The sequence below is a fragment of the Urocampus carinirostris genome, chromosome 1 (genome assembly GCF_059441175.1).
Source record: "Urocampus carinirostris isolate Australia breed hairy pipefish chromosome 1, RoL_Ucar_1.0, whole genome shotgun sequence".
In the NCBI taxonomy this organism is placed as follows: domain Eukaryota; kingdom Metazoa; phylum Chordata; class Actinopteri; order Syngnathiformes; family Syngnathidae; genus Urocampus; species Urocampus carinirostris.
In genome coordinates this window covers 61580275-61595991 of record NC_142349.1, presented here as the reverse complement: position 1 = coordinate 61595991, position 15717 = coordinate 61580275, and the positions used below count along the sequence as shown (strand labels likewise).

The 15717-nt window shown below is 40.5% G+C and overlaps 1 protein-coding gene across 2 annotated transcripts in view; it reads right to left on the bottom strand.

Annotated features, from left to right (window-relative positions):
• The window catches only part of cacna1eb (calcium voltage-gated channel subunit alpha1 Eb), a 104296-nt gene that overhangs the window by 65141 nt on the left and 23438 nt on the right, over window positions 1-15717 (bottom strand). The window contains exons 3-5 of one of the 2 annotated variants that reach the window (XM_088347515.1): window positions 14009-14311; window positions 5719-5824; window positions 2668-2807 (exon numbers count right to left, since the gene is read on the bottom strand). In XM_088347515.1, coding sequence (XP_088203641.1) covers window positions 2668-2807; window positions 5719-5824; window positions 14009-14311 — 549 coding nt within the window. Of the gene's footprint in view, window positions 1-2667; window positions 2808-5718; window positions 5825-14008; window positions 14312-15717 lie in introns of those variants that run through there. The other variant, XM_088347508.1, reaches the window with a different exon arrangement.

Sequence of the window (15717 nt, the reverse complement as noted above, 5' to 3'; positions counted from 1 at the left end):
TCCATAGCAAAAACATAAACAGACTCTCAAGATGATGTAAAGCAAGATAATTCCTGAAAACATATTAAAATAAATTAATTCAGCTTCACATCTGTAGGAAAAGCTGTTCAATGAAACCTATAATAACTGGTGACAGCAGCTGAGATTGCGCAGTACGAGTACTAGCTGCCTGCCTGTTTCTTTCGATAAAACACCGCTGTTACCCAACAGAAACCACTTATGCTGATACTCAAGCATAAATTATATTTTGTGATGACCCTCATCTGTCTTGGAATAGATTCGGCCTTCAGATAAAAAACGTTTCTACTATGTAATTGTTTGATCTTTGTGTATTTTCAGTATTACTGTGTGCATGCAAATTTGGACACTAATTTCAAGGCTTATACTATTTATTTTTTGAGAGAAACGAGTGGGATTTGCAAAAAACTGATCATCTGGCCAATTAAGGGGTAAATACAACTAGAGTGTGGTGTGATTATCCTTCCATATTTTCGATAGTACACTTTAACAATTATTAATGAATAAAAGTTGGTATATTAGTGGTTTAATGCAAAATCAAAGCAGAAGAAATACTCTTGACTTACTGTCAGATCCTTTTTATAATTTTTGATATTTATTCTTTACATTATATACATGAAAGGGACACACACACACACACACACACACACACACACACACACACACATATATATATATATATATATATATATATATATATATATATATATATATATATATATATATATATATATATATATATATATATATATATATATAAAGAGATATAGAGAGAGAGAGAGAAAGAGAGAGAGATAGATAGATAGATGGATACAGAGGTCGTAATTAGACAATAGTTTTCCAGCATCAATACTAAACCATTTTAGCATCGTATTGTTGGCCCAGAACCTCACTAGCAAAAAATGTCACCCCTAAAACCTTGAATATTAAGGGGTAATTGATCTCTATATTCTGGCACTTGTCAAAGCGCACTACATAGGATCTTGAGTCCAAGCAAAAATGAGAAAAAACACATTTTACACAAGACAGAATAAGATTAAGGGACCAAAGAGAAAAGAAAAACATGTGGGTGTCAGGTTGAAATGAGATAAAGTGTCCCTGAACACAGCACCGCATAAAATGCGTTGCTCCTGACCAATTAATTCAAATTAAAACTCACACGGTGTGTTTGTTTTGGGGTTTTTCTTCGCATGCTCCCCCCTTACTGCTTCTCAGTGAATGGAGTGAGGCGCTGGAGGCGACTGCAAGCAGGTTTTCCTGCACAAGCGCCAATCCATTTATCCACCCACCTATAACACGGAAGGCCAAGACTGGCTGCTGCTCCATGGAAACGCTCTTTCTCAACATTCATGTTGCAAGGTCTGAATTGGGGACATTTGCTTGACAAAAGCCTGGATGCAGCCACTGGGTCAAGCTACTCGACAGAAGGGGAGGTAAGGTTGTCGGGACGCTCCAACAAATCACAGAGAGATGACGAAGCTCGTCTGAGATTAATCCATTGCTTTAGCATCTGCAGCTCGGTAAATCAAAATGAGTTTGGTCCACTTTAATTAATGTGAGTGATCATCTTTGAGTACCTCAAGATTTGATAAGCATTCAGTGTTTTAAAACAGTTTAATTACAGGAAGTATATTCAGCAATCTGGTACAACAAACGACTACTAATTCAGTAATCCCTCGCTCTATCGCGGTTTACTTTTCTTCCTGTGTTCTGCATTTTAATTGGTTAAACAGTTGCCCAGCCCCTTTTCGGCCTATGTCTGCCTGTGCTTTAATAACATTGCTGTCTAAGTTGTAGATGTACGTACAATAGCTTGAAGAGCCTACATTTTATACGTCTTATTGTTTTTCAATTTTGAGTTTCTCTAAAAGCAATCGTGTCAAAAAAAACAAGGGACCAACAAAAGCACTAAAAGGCAGAGGAAGATCCTTTCTCTTGCCCACGAAGTTGGACTTCTTGACATTCTAAAGATTTTTTTAAAGAGCCACAACATATATATTAAGACAAAATTTAACAAAACCTTTCAGTGCTGTGTAAAAACATTCAGCATCTGATAAGAGTCAAGTCACATTTATTTTATAGCCCTTATTCACAAAATGCCTCAAAAGACTGCACAGGTTACAATTACACCATCCCCTGATCTTAAACCCACATGACGGAAAAGAAAAACTCAAAAACCTCAGTATGAGGACAATTTCCCCACCCAACAACTTGAAACACCTAATAAACAGGCATAGAATATAAAATGCAATAAAATCAAAATGAATAATAATTGAAAAAATAGGAGGATGGCAAGGCACAGACTAACCATGGGAGGAAAGGGACCTGAAGGAGACTTATCCACAGTGATAGGAATGGCATCAGGATTTTCAGTAGAAATCTCCACTATTTCCTAGATATGTAGAATTTTTTATTGGGACATAAAGATTTTTTTGCATTGAACAATTTAATTGGAACAAAATGTTATCCTCCGTTGGTATCATTACCACTAATGAAAACCTGAAGGAAATGTTATCGATCATTGCTTCACATCCAATATTGTGCTCCATTCAGATTTCTGAGCAACTCGAGTATTTGGCTTGTGCGAGCCAATGCACAAACAACTTGTGGCCAAACAAACATTGTGGTTGCCGTGACAACGCCACTCACCCGCTGAGCACCACAATGAAGTCCATGACGTTCCAGCCGTTCCTCAGGTAGGATCCTTTGTGGAAAACAAAGCCCAGTGCCACCAGCTTGATGCCGGCCTCAAAACAGAAGATCCCAATGAAGTACGGTTCCGTTTTCTCCTGCGGAACGGCCGACGGGGGTGGAAGAATCGTTATGATCGAAATCGAGTCACAAAGTCAAAACAATCGACGTGTCGTCCGTGACGCGTGGCAACCAGCCTGCAATTACAAGCGTATGAGGAGCTAGGAGAACTAAACACTACAATTAGCATGTTTACTAGCGCTACTAAGATACGGAGCAGTACATAACGTGTCCATTTACTGAAGACACTACAGTTTTAGCGATTTGATGTACCCTGCAATTACCCCATATCACTACTTTAATTTTCCGGAACAGATAAAGTATAAGGCAGGGGTCACCAAACTTTTTGAGAGCTACTTTAATTTTGGTCACCGACCAGTACGAAAGGCTCCCATTTCTAAAATAAATTCATATGTTATTACTATGCTTTTACGATGTTAATGTAATGTTACTACCAGGTTGTAATTAATATAAGTATGTTTAAAACAGGCTCAGTCAACCAACTGAAACATCTGCCATGTATAACTGATTTTTATCAATAAATTAAATTCTTTTGCAAGCATTTATTGTCACGGTTGCCACGGCGCCCAATTGGTCCCGCCCGTATGGCGCCAGCTGCGGTTTGTTGACAGATTGGCTTCCCTGCTATATAAACCCAGTCCTGTCACTCTTTTTTTGTCAGTCCGTCAACGATCCTCTGCCCCGCAAGACGTGGGTTCAGACTTGGTCCTGGTTCCTGTTGGTATTTCCTGTCTGGTATTGTTCCCGTTTATTTTGTCCTGTTTAATATCGGTTTCCAGTTTCGTTCCCATCTATTTTTGTCCCGTTTGTTTTTCTCTCCAGTTTTCGTTCCCATCTAGTTTGTCCTGTTTAATTTCGATATCCTGTTTCATTATAAATCCTGTCAGTCCCGTCCTGTCCGGTATCGACCCCATCCGTCCGATATCTGCTCGGGCAATTGGTATCGATCTCGTCGGTGTCTGGCTTCCTGTCTTTCCATGCCAGACTGCCGCCTAATGTGAATGACTCCCCATTTCCCGTAAAATAAAAGCTTGCGTGAGAAACGTCACGCATTTAGGTCCTGGTCTGGTTCATGACATTCATCATGTATTTAAAGACTAAAGTTTTCTCGTGCTCATTAGAAATCGCAATTCCCAAGAAAATCACATGCTTCACTGGTGAGCGGTCCGCAGGCTAGTCAGGTGTTCTTAGTGTGGCTGCAGGTGCCACGTTTGGTGACACCAGGTATAAGGCATCATTTGTGTTTAAAGACCATACTAAAGTGTTATTGCTAAAAATTCCAGCAGTCAAAGTCTCATCCCCAAAAAATGACATGACCACTCCACATGCTTTCTGACAATTAGGCCACACAGTTAGATACAAGGTGGTGCAAAAGCTCATGCTCCTCAGCAAACTCTGGAAAATGTTTCCAGTAATGAGTCCAATAATAATTAATCCATTATTTTTAAAAAGTTGATAATGTTAATGTGTGCATAATATGTTTTTTACAATATTGCGTAATAAAATTGTTGATTTTTTTTATTGCATTTAAAAGTAGCATTTTTCCGCCGTTTAAATTGAGAAAAGATGAATCAAAAAGTGAATTAATACGCAATTATATCTTTTTGTTATCAATCAGTAACCTAAGTAGTAGAAATGTTTTTACCATTTATATAAAAACAAGGTAAATTTAAAAAATCTGCAGTCAACCTCACTAAGATTTAAATTTGCTATCTATGGCACTCAATGTTTAATGATTTCAGGCACTTTGTGCCTATGGAGCAAAAACAAAACTATTTTAGCTAAAAGAAATCTGAGAAAAACTGAATATATGCCATACTTGGTGGCAGATAGACATAAGGTGGTGCCAGAGCTCCTGAACCCTCTGCATCTTAAGCACTAATTTTGAAAGTTTTCACTGTCATTTTTTTAATGATTACTTAACAGTTTATTGAGGTATTTTAGGTGTTGCACTACCAAAGTATATGTATATTAAAACTGTTAATTTGGTTATTATATATACACTTTTAAAAGGAATGAGGCATCCATCCATCCATTATCTGCCCTGCTTATCCTCAGTAGGGTCGCGCGGGTGCTGGAGCCCATCCCAGCTATCTTCAGGCAGTGGGCAGGGGACACCCTGAACTGGTTGCCAGTCAGTCGCAGGGCACACAGACACTCAATCATTTACACAGAGAGACAATTTGGACCAGCCAATTAACCTGACATGCATGTTTTGGAATGTGGGAGGAAAACCGGAGTGCCCAGAGGAAACCCACGCAAGCACGGGGAGAACATGCAAACCCTGCACAAGAAGGTTTGGGAATAAGGCATATATTTTTCAATTATTTAAATTTTTTAAACGGTGAGTGAATAGCTCGAGGACAAAAATCAAATCAATACTGATGGAAAAATAGAATTTCTTTGCCATTTAAATTTATGAAAATGTAAACAATTTGCAGCCCACTTTGTTAAAATTTAAATTCAATGTCTATGTCTGTAAATGGCACTTATCATGACACATTAAAAAATTGTAAATGATCATTTTCATAAAAACATCAATAGAATTTACAGTGCTGTGAAAAAGTAATTGCCCCTTTCCTGAATTCTGTGTTTTTTGCATACGTATATGAGTGCATAATATTGTTTTCAAATATTTATATTTATTACTCACAAAGGTTTCAGCTCATCAATCTAACTTCAATATCACAAGGAGAAAACTCAAGGAAATACAAAATGCAGTTTTGAAATATTCATTCCATTTATTAAGGCACAAAGAAAATCTAGGTTTACCTGGCCCTATGAGAAAAGATATTTTACTACTAAGTACTTTTTCATGGCACAGTATGATTATTATGATTTCAATTATTTCTCAATCACTAACTTCACGGAGTGTTGCATTAAGGGCATAAAACATCGTAGGAACTTCTAAAATCTGTTTATCCTCACCAGTCTCTTTGCCATGGGGGTCTTGTCCTCTCCAGGCAGGTGCTGCTCCAGAGCCAACACCACACAGTTGGCCGTTATAGTAGCCAGGATCATGTACTCGAAAGGCGTAAAGGGAACAAAAAGTTAAGGAAGACGCTCATGTGCATATGCAACATTGGTTCAAAATTAAAAAGATTATATATTATATACATAAAAAATAGAAAATAGGTATAAGAATGAGAAAAAAACTTGACGAATGACATTTTAATCACAGATGAATAAGACATCGTTGATGTTTGGTGATAGGGAGGCAATCTGTTAAGGAGGCTTCTGCTGCTATGGCAACCTTCAAGCCTTTTAAGTGCTTTTCATGTTAAGCAGGTGAAAAAAAAGAGGGGGCTGGGGTATTTTGTGAGAGGAGGGGGACGGCAATTCACCTAGAGTGCGGCAATGTCACCTTGCCCTGACAAAGAGGACACCAAACTTTTATATAGTTGCTGTCAGTGATTAAAAACCATGTGCTATTTCCCATGTGGTAAAAATTGTAAAGAATGTCAAGTCAAATCATGTTTATCTGAATAGCTCTTAACCACAAGGAGTCTTAGAGGGATGCACAGACCACAGGTAATTGCAAACCACAGACTATTATTACACCATCCCCTGATCTTATACCTCCATGAGGGCAAGGAAAATCTCAAAAACCTCAACATGAGGTTAGAAACCTTTAGGAAAGGTAATCCCCCTTTCAGGATGACCTGGCTGCAATGGAAGTTTGCAATAACAAATAATACACAGATATTGTCAACGTGAAATACAGGTCATTCATAAGCTATAGAATAGAAGAGTGTTTTGAGCCTACGTTTAAACAGTTGCAGATCAAATCTCAAACTTCCACAGTTTAGTGGGGCAGATTCATCTGCATAGTATTATTCCATTTAAGGACCTGCGCATACATTATACAGTATAATAAAACAATTTATTTTTGTGATTACCTTGAATCTTACAAAGTGATGTGAAACTAAAACTTTAATCAAATGTTCATTGTTTCATTAATGGAGCGTTTTTCAACAAGTTTATCAGGGCACACCGGTGTGCTGTGACACTTTGTCGAGTGTACTGCAGGAAATAGCTTCTTTTCATATTTGTAAAGTAAAACATGACATTGCTATCGCTGCTTTTTTTTCCCCATTGATTAGGCGAATAACCATAACATTCATCCACATCAGTAGGTGGAGGCAGGTAATTATCTTTATTATATCAATCATTTGCTCGTGATGAAATACAGTATATTTAATAACGTATCATGTTCAAGATTACATTGCAAATATTAATATACCAACGTTTGCACACAATTGTGCTTTTTGGATTCTTTTCTTTCTTCTTAAAAATGAAAAAGTCAAGTCATTTTACACAAATGTCTTTTTGTTCCACTGGCAGATCATTTTTGCTCATTTTAAGTATTATTGTTGTTATTTTTCCAGAATATCAAGATGAAAAATGAAGCAAAACTTAAAAAAACAGGTAGAATAAAGATACATTGAAAAGTTATGAATCAAAATGAATAAGTTGGTGCCGGGAATTATTTTTTAGATATTTTCAATGGACACTGTGTCTTTTAATTTTTTTTTTTTTTTATCAAAACAATACATTGGCCCAAAAATGCTTAGTAAACAATGCATAATGGATTAGGGGATTCAAAGTTCTTTTCAAACAATGGAGATCTGTGATTGTTATTTTTTTAACTTTATAATATGGAACATATCAAGACAGTTGAGGGGACAAGATCCAGATTAGTTTTGGCTTCGTCCCACTAACAAGTAGTCCCCAACCCCGATGGTACTACTGACCGGTTTGATGTCTGACTATATTATCACAGCCCTGGCTAATGTTTGCATTAAAGTTGGTTGTACATTTTTAAAATAATATCTATTATTACATTAATAAAAACAAAGACGTGATTGGTAAGAACAATATTACTAGCAAGTGTATATCCACCATGTAGTCATGGAAAGAAATGTAGGAGTTTTCCTAACATCGTACCAACATCACATGACGTGAGCCAACTCATTCCAACACACTCTGGTCAACCCAGTGTTTGATGCAAAATTTTATTGAGCCTGTGCCAAGTAATCAAGAATACAAAATTATAAAACGAACTAACCCTCGCAAACCGCTAACCTGGATGACTGCTGAAATACGCAAACAACTAAAAGTACGGAACCTTGCCTTTAGATCTGGTGACAAGGAGGCGCTGTTATCAGCGAGGGCTAACCTGAACCGGGCTATCAGACTAGCAAAGCGAACGCACAGTCAAAAAATCCAGGAACGTTTCCTCAACACAACCAACACCAGGGATATGTGGAAAGGCATTCAGGCCATCACCAGTTACAAGCCAACCACCGCCCCAGTGCAGAACACTAGCATGGACTTTCTGAATGACCTCAACAAATTCTTTGGAAGGTTCGAGGCACAAAACGGCACCCCTGCAGGGAAAGCGGTTCCAAATCAAGACGAAAGAGCACTCCACCTGGACTCATCTGACGTGAGGAAGACCCTGAGAAGGGTCAACACAAGGAAGGCTCCAGGCCCGGACAACATTCCGGGGCGGGTACTTAGGGAGTGCGCCGATCAGCTGGCTTGTGTACTAACAGACATTTTCAACACCTCGCTAGACCAAGCCAAAGTACCATCATGCTTCAAATTTGCCAACATCATCCCAGTGCCAAAGAAACCCCAGATCTTATCATTCAACGATTACCGGCCCGTTGCACTGACTCCTATCATAATGAAGTGCTTTGAGAGACTGGTTAAAGAGCACATCACCTCCAGTCTCCCCTCCTCATTCGACCCCTTTCAGTTTGCCGACAGGACAAACCGCTCCACCAGGGATGCCATCTCCTCTGCGCTTCACCTGAGCCTGACACATCTAGAGGAGAGAACACCCATGTGCGGATGCTGTTCCTGGACTTCAGTTCAGCATTCAACACCATCATCCCACAACATCTGGTAGACAAAATGAGACTCCTGGGTTTCAACACCCCCCTGCGGAACTGGCTGCTGGACTTCCTCTGTGACAGACCCCAATCAGTGCGGATAGGTCAGAACAGTTCAGATGTCATCTACCTCAGCACGGGCTCCCCCCAAGGCTGCGTCCTAAGCCCCTTGCTGTTCACCTTGATGACACACGACTGCGTCCCTAGGTCCGCCACAAACCACATCGTGAAGTATGCTGACGACACAACAGTGGTGGGCCTCATCAGGGATGACAACGACCTGGCCTACAGAGAGGAGGTGGAGCAGTTGGTGGGCTGGTGCAGGGACAACAGCCTGGTCCTGAATGTTGACAAAACTAAAGAGATCATTGTCGACTTTAGGAAAAACCAGCCCAACCATGCCCCACTTTGCATCAACAACAAGGCTGTGGAGGTTGTCAGCAGTATCAAGTTCCTAGGGGTGCACATTACAAACAAACTCACCTGGTCCGTGAACACTGCATCACTGGTTAAGAGGGCACAGCAGCGCCTGTACTTCCTGCGGAGGATGAGGAGAGCCCACCTGCCCCCACCCTCCCTCATCACATTCTACAGGGGCACCATAGAGAGTATCCTGACCAGCTGTATCTCTGTGTGGTGTGGAGGCTGCAGCGCTACCGACTGGGGTAGTGTGAGGAGGGTAACGAGGACAGCAGAGAAAATAATCGGGACGACAATAAAGTAGATCTGAATCTGAATCTGAATCTGAATCTGAAAGTGTTATGTGGTTTCTGTGCACTGCTTTTTGTTTAATCAAAGTAGAGATTCCATGTATCCTCGTAATGTCGTGATTACTGATGTGACTCACCTGTGCCCGCTCATTTGGCGCCAACCGCTGCGGCTTCTGATTGGCTCCCTGTCACTATTTGAACCCTGTCCTGTCAGTCCCCTGTTGTCAGTCTGTCTGCGAACCTCAGTGCATACTAGGCAAGCCTTTTTCGACCCTGACTCCCACCTGTCCCGTTTTTGCTCCCCTCTGTCTCCTGTTTTGATCCTGACCACGTCTGCTCTCCCGTCCTGGCTTACGACCTCTTTTTGTCCCCGACTACGTCTACTCTCCCGTTCTGACTTACGACTTGTTTCCAACCCTGACCATGCCTTGCTCTCCCAGTCCCGGCTACCGACCAGTTTTTCTGCCCCTGACACCACCATTACTCGCTACGGAAGATCCACATCCCTGTTCAGATCACAATCCGAGTATGAGAACGACGCAGCCCTTCCTCTTTCCTTCAAAAAAACTTGTGGTACGCTACGTAATTGGGTCCCGTTTCCGTTCTGGTCCTGATACGAAATGCATCTCTCGATCCTTGTTTTTCATTGGCCACTAATTTGTATAAAATTAGCGTCCAGCAAAAAGTTTGGAACATGATGAAGTGAAGGAATCTGGTTTAGTCTACCCCTCCCTGTATGTTCCGTTGGTTGGGACCCTCGTGTTCAACTTGACAATTGCACTACCCATGGGCAACTGCGCCTACCCATTAGAACAACACTGATTTTAATTGAAACACACTGCCTCAAACTCCCGGGTTACGTTAGATGTGTCAGTAAAACAATAATAAGCAAAAAAGAAAGAAACTTATTTTCCTTTCCTGTACCGGTCTGCGGCCCAGTGGTTGGGGAACACTGCTGAAGGCCCTTTCTTCCGTTTTCATTTCAATTGTGTTGTGAAATTTGAGATTTTGTGTATTGTGAATCGATGATAATCGTGTCAAGAACAAAATCGTTGCCTGTCATATGTTGACAACGAGCGAGAGGAAATGATGTCGATGTCAACGTCTTTTCCTCCAAAGAAAATAGGTCAGTGGTTCTACTGAAGACCAGCTGGGATGGCGACCCAGAGACCAGCACTTGCTCATGCCGTCACCTTCGCATCTACGGTGCTAGATATTGATAGCGGCTCAAAATAACAGCACATGCTATCTGTCACAGAACATGCTATGTAGAGATTTGGTAGGATACGTTTCATAAAATCTTATGCATACATTGTCATTTGGATTTTGAGGATATCCAGTTGCATTATGTTGTGTTTGGTTTGGAAAAGACAAACTTAAATATGATATCATATGAAACTATGAAAAACATATTTAACAAAGACAATGCATTGACCCCCTGGTTGTCAGTCTTTAAAGGGAATCCACACAATTGGATGCTGGTCTGATAGCTTTGCTCTATCTACATTGCAAAAATAGATGTATTTTAAAATAAGTATTGCTTCAGGTCAGATTGTTTTCCTGGTTTTAGAAGTGATTTTCTTTGTTTAGGACAAGTTTATCTTTATGTGAATTAAGAAAACTAATATTGAGAGCAGACAATATGGTATTTTCTTTCTTGTTAGAGTAATTAATTACAACAAGAATTTTTTTAACTCGTATGCCAATAAGATTATGTTATCATGTTTTTTCTACTCCCTTTGGCATCACTGGCAACCTTGGGACCCGTAGCAAGAGGATAAAAACAGTTTTGTATTGCAGATTTTCCAAGTATTTACAAAGAACACGGGATTTTGAACAGAACGATGAGAGAAAAGGTCATTTTGGAGGCAGGTTCAGCAAATATAATATTGGGATTTAATGATGCCATGACAAACCTAATAACAAACCTGCATTTTATATGACAGTGATTAATGGCAGACAGGCATCTTACAAATGTAACTCATCGGATGCACAAACACTGCATCATTTTTGGGTGCACGGACTACTTGTTGATGTCATATAGCGGGGGAAATCCGTATAGAGGGGCCAAAAATATCTTATTCAACACAGTAAAGTGAAAACTTCATGAATCTAATTTATGGTGGAAATGAAATGGTAACCAATTGAAATGGTTTTCAAATTTGGAGGTTGAATGTTAATTCAATTTGGAATCTTGGAGTTCAAGGTTAAAACTGGCATAAAAAAGGTAATGAAACCTCAACCCGCTTTCTATACAGAACAGTAATGTTCCACTTTGGAGGTCACCAACTAACTTACTGAATGTATCAATGGCGAAAAGTACTCAAGTGACTCAGCGTTCTGTTTAACAACCCAAATCACGTTGAATTCATCTGAATGTTTTGCACTTGGATCGACAAAATGGTGGGGGGAACGTGGTTCTGAACATGCAGACATTTTTGCCAGAGCCCTCCCACACTCCTCTGTGTTGATTCCAATGCCCTGGAGCAAGTCTTGACCACTAAGCCCCCCCTACTCCCACTCACCCACGCTGGTTAGGTAACCGGAGGACGACTGGGAGAGAGGGGGGGAGGGAACTGAGCCATGAGCCACAAAGTTTAGGCAAGGAATACGTATCCAAATTCCATCAAATTCAGAGCTGGGTTTGGATTACATGGACACACACAAAAACATCCTGTGCAAGAGGCAGAGAGGAACTGCTGAGCTGGATTTGAACCGACACCCACTCGGAGCACTATAAGGCATGCGGAGATGTGCTTACGTGTGCCCACACTATGCCAGCCTCCCCCACAGGCAGATTCTAATGATCGCCACACACAACCTAACTTTATATCCAGCACAAAATGAAAAATGTGCACACTGCAGCAGTTCAATGAAGTGTACAAAATTGAACACACGTTTCAAGTTTTAGGACACCTACGGGAAGTCAATTCTGTTATTGAGACCGTGATATTAAATGGGCAGTGTGTATTATTTAGCACCTTCTAGTTGTAAAAAACTCATGATAAAAACAATAGTGATACAAATAATGAGACATAAATGAACAATGATATAAACATGTATTTAAAAAAACAGGGTACCCCCAAAGACCAGAAATCTTGTGGAAGGTTGAGCAAGTAAATGAGAAGAAAAAAATGTTCTATTTTGCCACTTTCAGTCTTCGTAGTTCGTATTCTTCCTGGTGCCTTTTGTCACTAGTTTTTGGCTGCATTGACACAATACAATGGCATGTAATGTCATGATTACTGATGCGATTCACCTGTGCTCGCTCATTTGGCGCAGTGGGTTCTGATTGGCTCCCTGTCACTATTTGAACTCTATCCTCTCAATTCCCTGTTGTCAGTCCGTCTGCGAATCTCCATGTATACTAGGCAAGCCTTTTTTGACCCTGACTCACGCCTGTCCCGTTTTTTTGCTCCTGTTTGTCTCCCGCTACGACCTGTTTTGATCACAACCAAGTCTGCTCTCCCTTGTCCCGACTTACATCTCGTTTTTGATCCCGACCACGTCTGCTCTCCCGTCCCGGCTCACAACTCGTTTCCGACCCACTTCCGCGTTCGGAGCACAATCCGAGTACGAGAGCGATTTGCTTCCCGCGACCAGCGAACACCGGATTGTGGGCGCAGGCCTTTCTCTTTCCTCCAATATAACTTAAACGTAAGCCTATTGGGTCCTGTTTCCGTTCTGGTCCTGACATGTAATGGTCAATTAATACACACAGTCCCTATAAACACTAATTTTGCAACCACCTTATGTCTCTTAAGAATTTCCATGCCCCTTTTCGATATGGTTTGGGGAGGTTTTTTTGAGTTGCAGCTACATACATCATAGGCCTTGATAATGGTAAAAAAGGTTTGAATTTATTTTCCATTTTTTATCACAAAATGTTGATGTTTAAAAACGAGTATTCTACGTATGCATACCCGCTCTCAGGGGCCACATAAAAATAGAATTGGCAAAAGGAAAATGTGACCTGCATGGAAAAACGTAAGCCACCACAGGCCAAGAGAATCTGAAAATCGAAACTGGTATTGTTATCGGCATTTTACCATCTGTTTAATTAAAAGATCCTGATTGTTAAATCCCATTAGAAGGTTACAGATACTAGTACCAACTACTATTGTGTATACCAACACCTAAAAAGGGGCTGGCATCATCATCAATACCAATCACTAGTATTTGATACACGCTCACCCATGATTTTTAACCTAAGTAAAAAGCAAAAGTAGTTAGCATGCTCATTAAACACACAATAGAAGACTACAGATACTTGTATCAACTACCATCGTAAGTCCCAATGCCTTAAAACAACTACTATCAGCACATATACCGATCACCAGTGTCAGTACTTGCCCATCCATAATTTTCTCTAACCTCCAAAAAAGGCACAGCAGTTAGCCTGGTTAATAAATGCCCATTGGAAAGTAACAGTTACTGGTATCAACTATCTGAGTGCCATGTCTATTCTCGTTAAAACAATTCTCACTATGTTGTGATCAATGTCAATTAAGACAATTATAATGCAATTCTAATGCTAGCAAAACAAAGCTCAAGAGGCGACATAATTACAAGAAGTTGCGCACTGTCCTTGGTGCTGAAAAAGGATATGGCCACTCGATGATCCTTCTCGCGTACTTGCGGATGATGTTGTCCTCCGCGAAAATGAAGAGCGACCTGTTGACCGTTAGGCAGTTCTGCCGGTGCGGAACCGGATTATACAGAGCCATAGTCCGGGCCCGCTGCGCCTTGGCTTGCTTCATGGACGCCGTCATCGCACCCGATCCGTCGCTGCCTCCTCCTCCAGCCGCTGCAACAGCCGCCGAGTCCTGCGCGTCGCCTCCGCCGCGTTCTGCGTCCCCATCCCCGGAGTCCACGGTGCTCGGGGCGGACTCGTCACCAAAGCGAGCCATTCTAATGAAAGAGTAGACACAGGCTCAGTCTCTGCTGTTTACTCCATTACCGCGTCTTGTTGGTGAAATACACTCGATCAAAAACAACTTTGGGCGTCGAAATACGCGCGCGTAAGTTCGCGCAACACTTCTCAAAGCGCTTTTGGAAGTCAGTGCGCGCTGTTTCGGGAGCTCAGCGCGCAAGTGGCTCCATTGTGCGTGCGCGTCCGACTGCGGGATGAGGATGAGTATCACCAGCTGCAATGAGGAGCGGTCGGACAGTGGCAAAGTTATTTGCACCGCACGCCTTCCTCCGTTAGCACTCGCGTGCGCCACCTTCTGTTCAATGGATGGCCATGGCGAGGACAAGAAGTAGGGGGAAAAGCGGTGGTCCACGAGGTTGCCATAGCAATTATTACAAGCAGGCTCCTGCATTCATTAGACCAGTTTTTATCATTTCCGAGGGGTTTATGTACAACTACAGTAATATTTAATTTTATGATATAATTATATATTATGATATAATGCTAATTATCAGGTCAATAGGATATAAATAATATAATGATTTTCCTTACAAAAACACAAAGAGTCTTTGGTGTCGGATATTGAAAATAATATAATAAAATAATCACCATCATAACAATGATAGAAAAATAATTTCAAAGATATTAAATTCATTTGATCAAATGCTGTGTTTTTCTACCATCTAGAGATAAAAAAATATATTTTGATGGTTATTTATGTCAACGTTATTTGTACACTTCAAAATATGTGGTGAAATTATATTTTCTAAGTGAAATCTTTTTTTTTATATTTTTCTATTTTGTTTTGGATATTAAAAATAATCTAACAATAAAAGTGATCATGATGATAGTAATATTATTTAGACACATATTTAATGCAATTTGTTGAATCATTTTTTTAAACAATTCATTATTACAAACCTAAATTTACCGGTATATATATAAATCCCAATTTGTGCGTGTGTTTGTGTGTGCGCGTGCCTGTGTTTTTATATGTGGCTTGTAGCTCGAAAACGGCTCAACCGTTCTTCGTGAATATATACACAGTTGTACTTTCGTGTCAAGGCACCCCCTAATAAATACCAACAAAATTGATAAAAATGTGCCTGCGTTGTGGAAACGCAAAGTCCCACCATGCAAGGCAGGTTTTACTTGGTGTGTGGACACACCCTTTCCTTTTCATACATCCGACAGCGAGCGCCAAGCTACGCCCATCATAGCTACGATATCCATGAATAACATGCAAATATGGCAGCCGAAATAACAACAGCAAGCAACTCTTCAGTCGATATTCCTTATAGAATAGTCGTATAATTTCTTCCGGATTATGCAAATTCAGCTCATTAAAACTGCCCCAGACACATAAGGGAACCATTTTGACATATAACACAGTACAAGTGTGTGG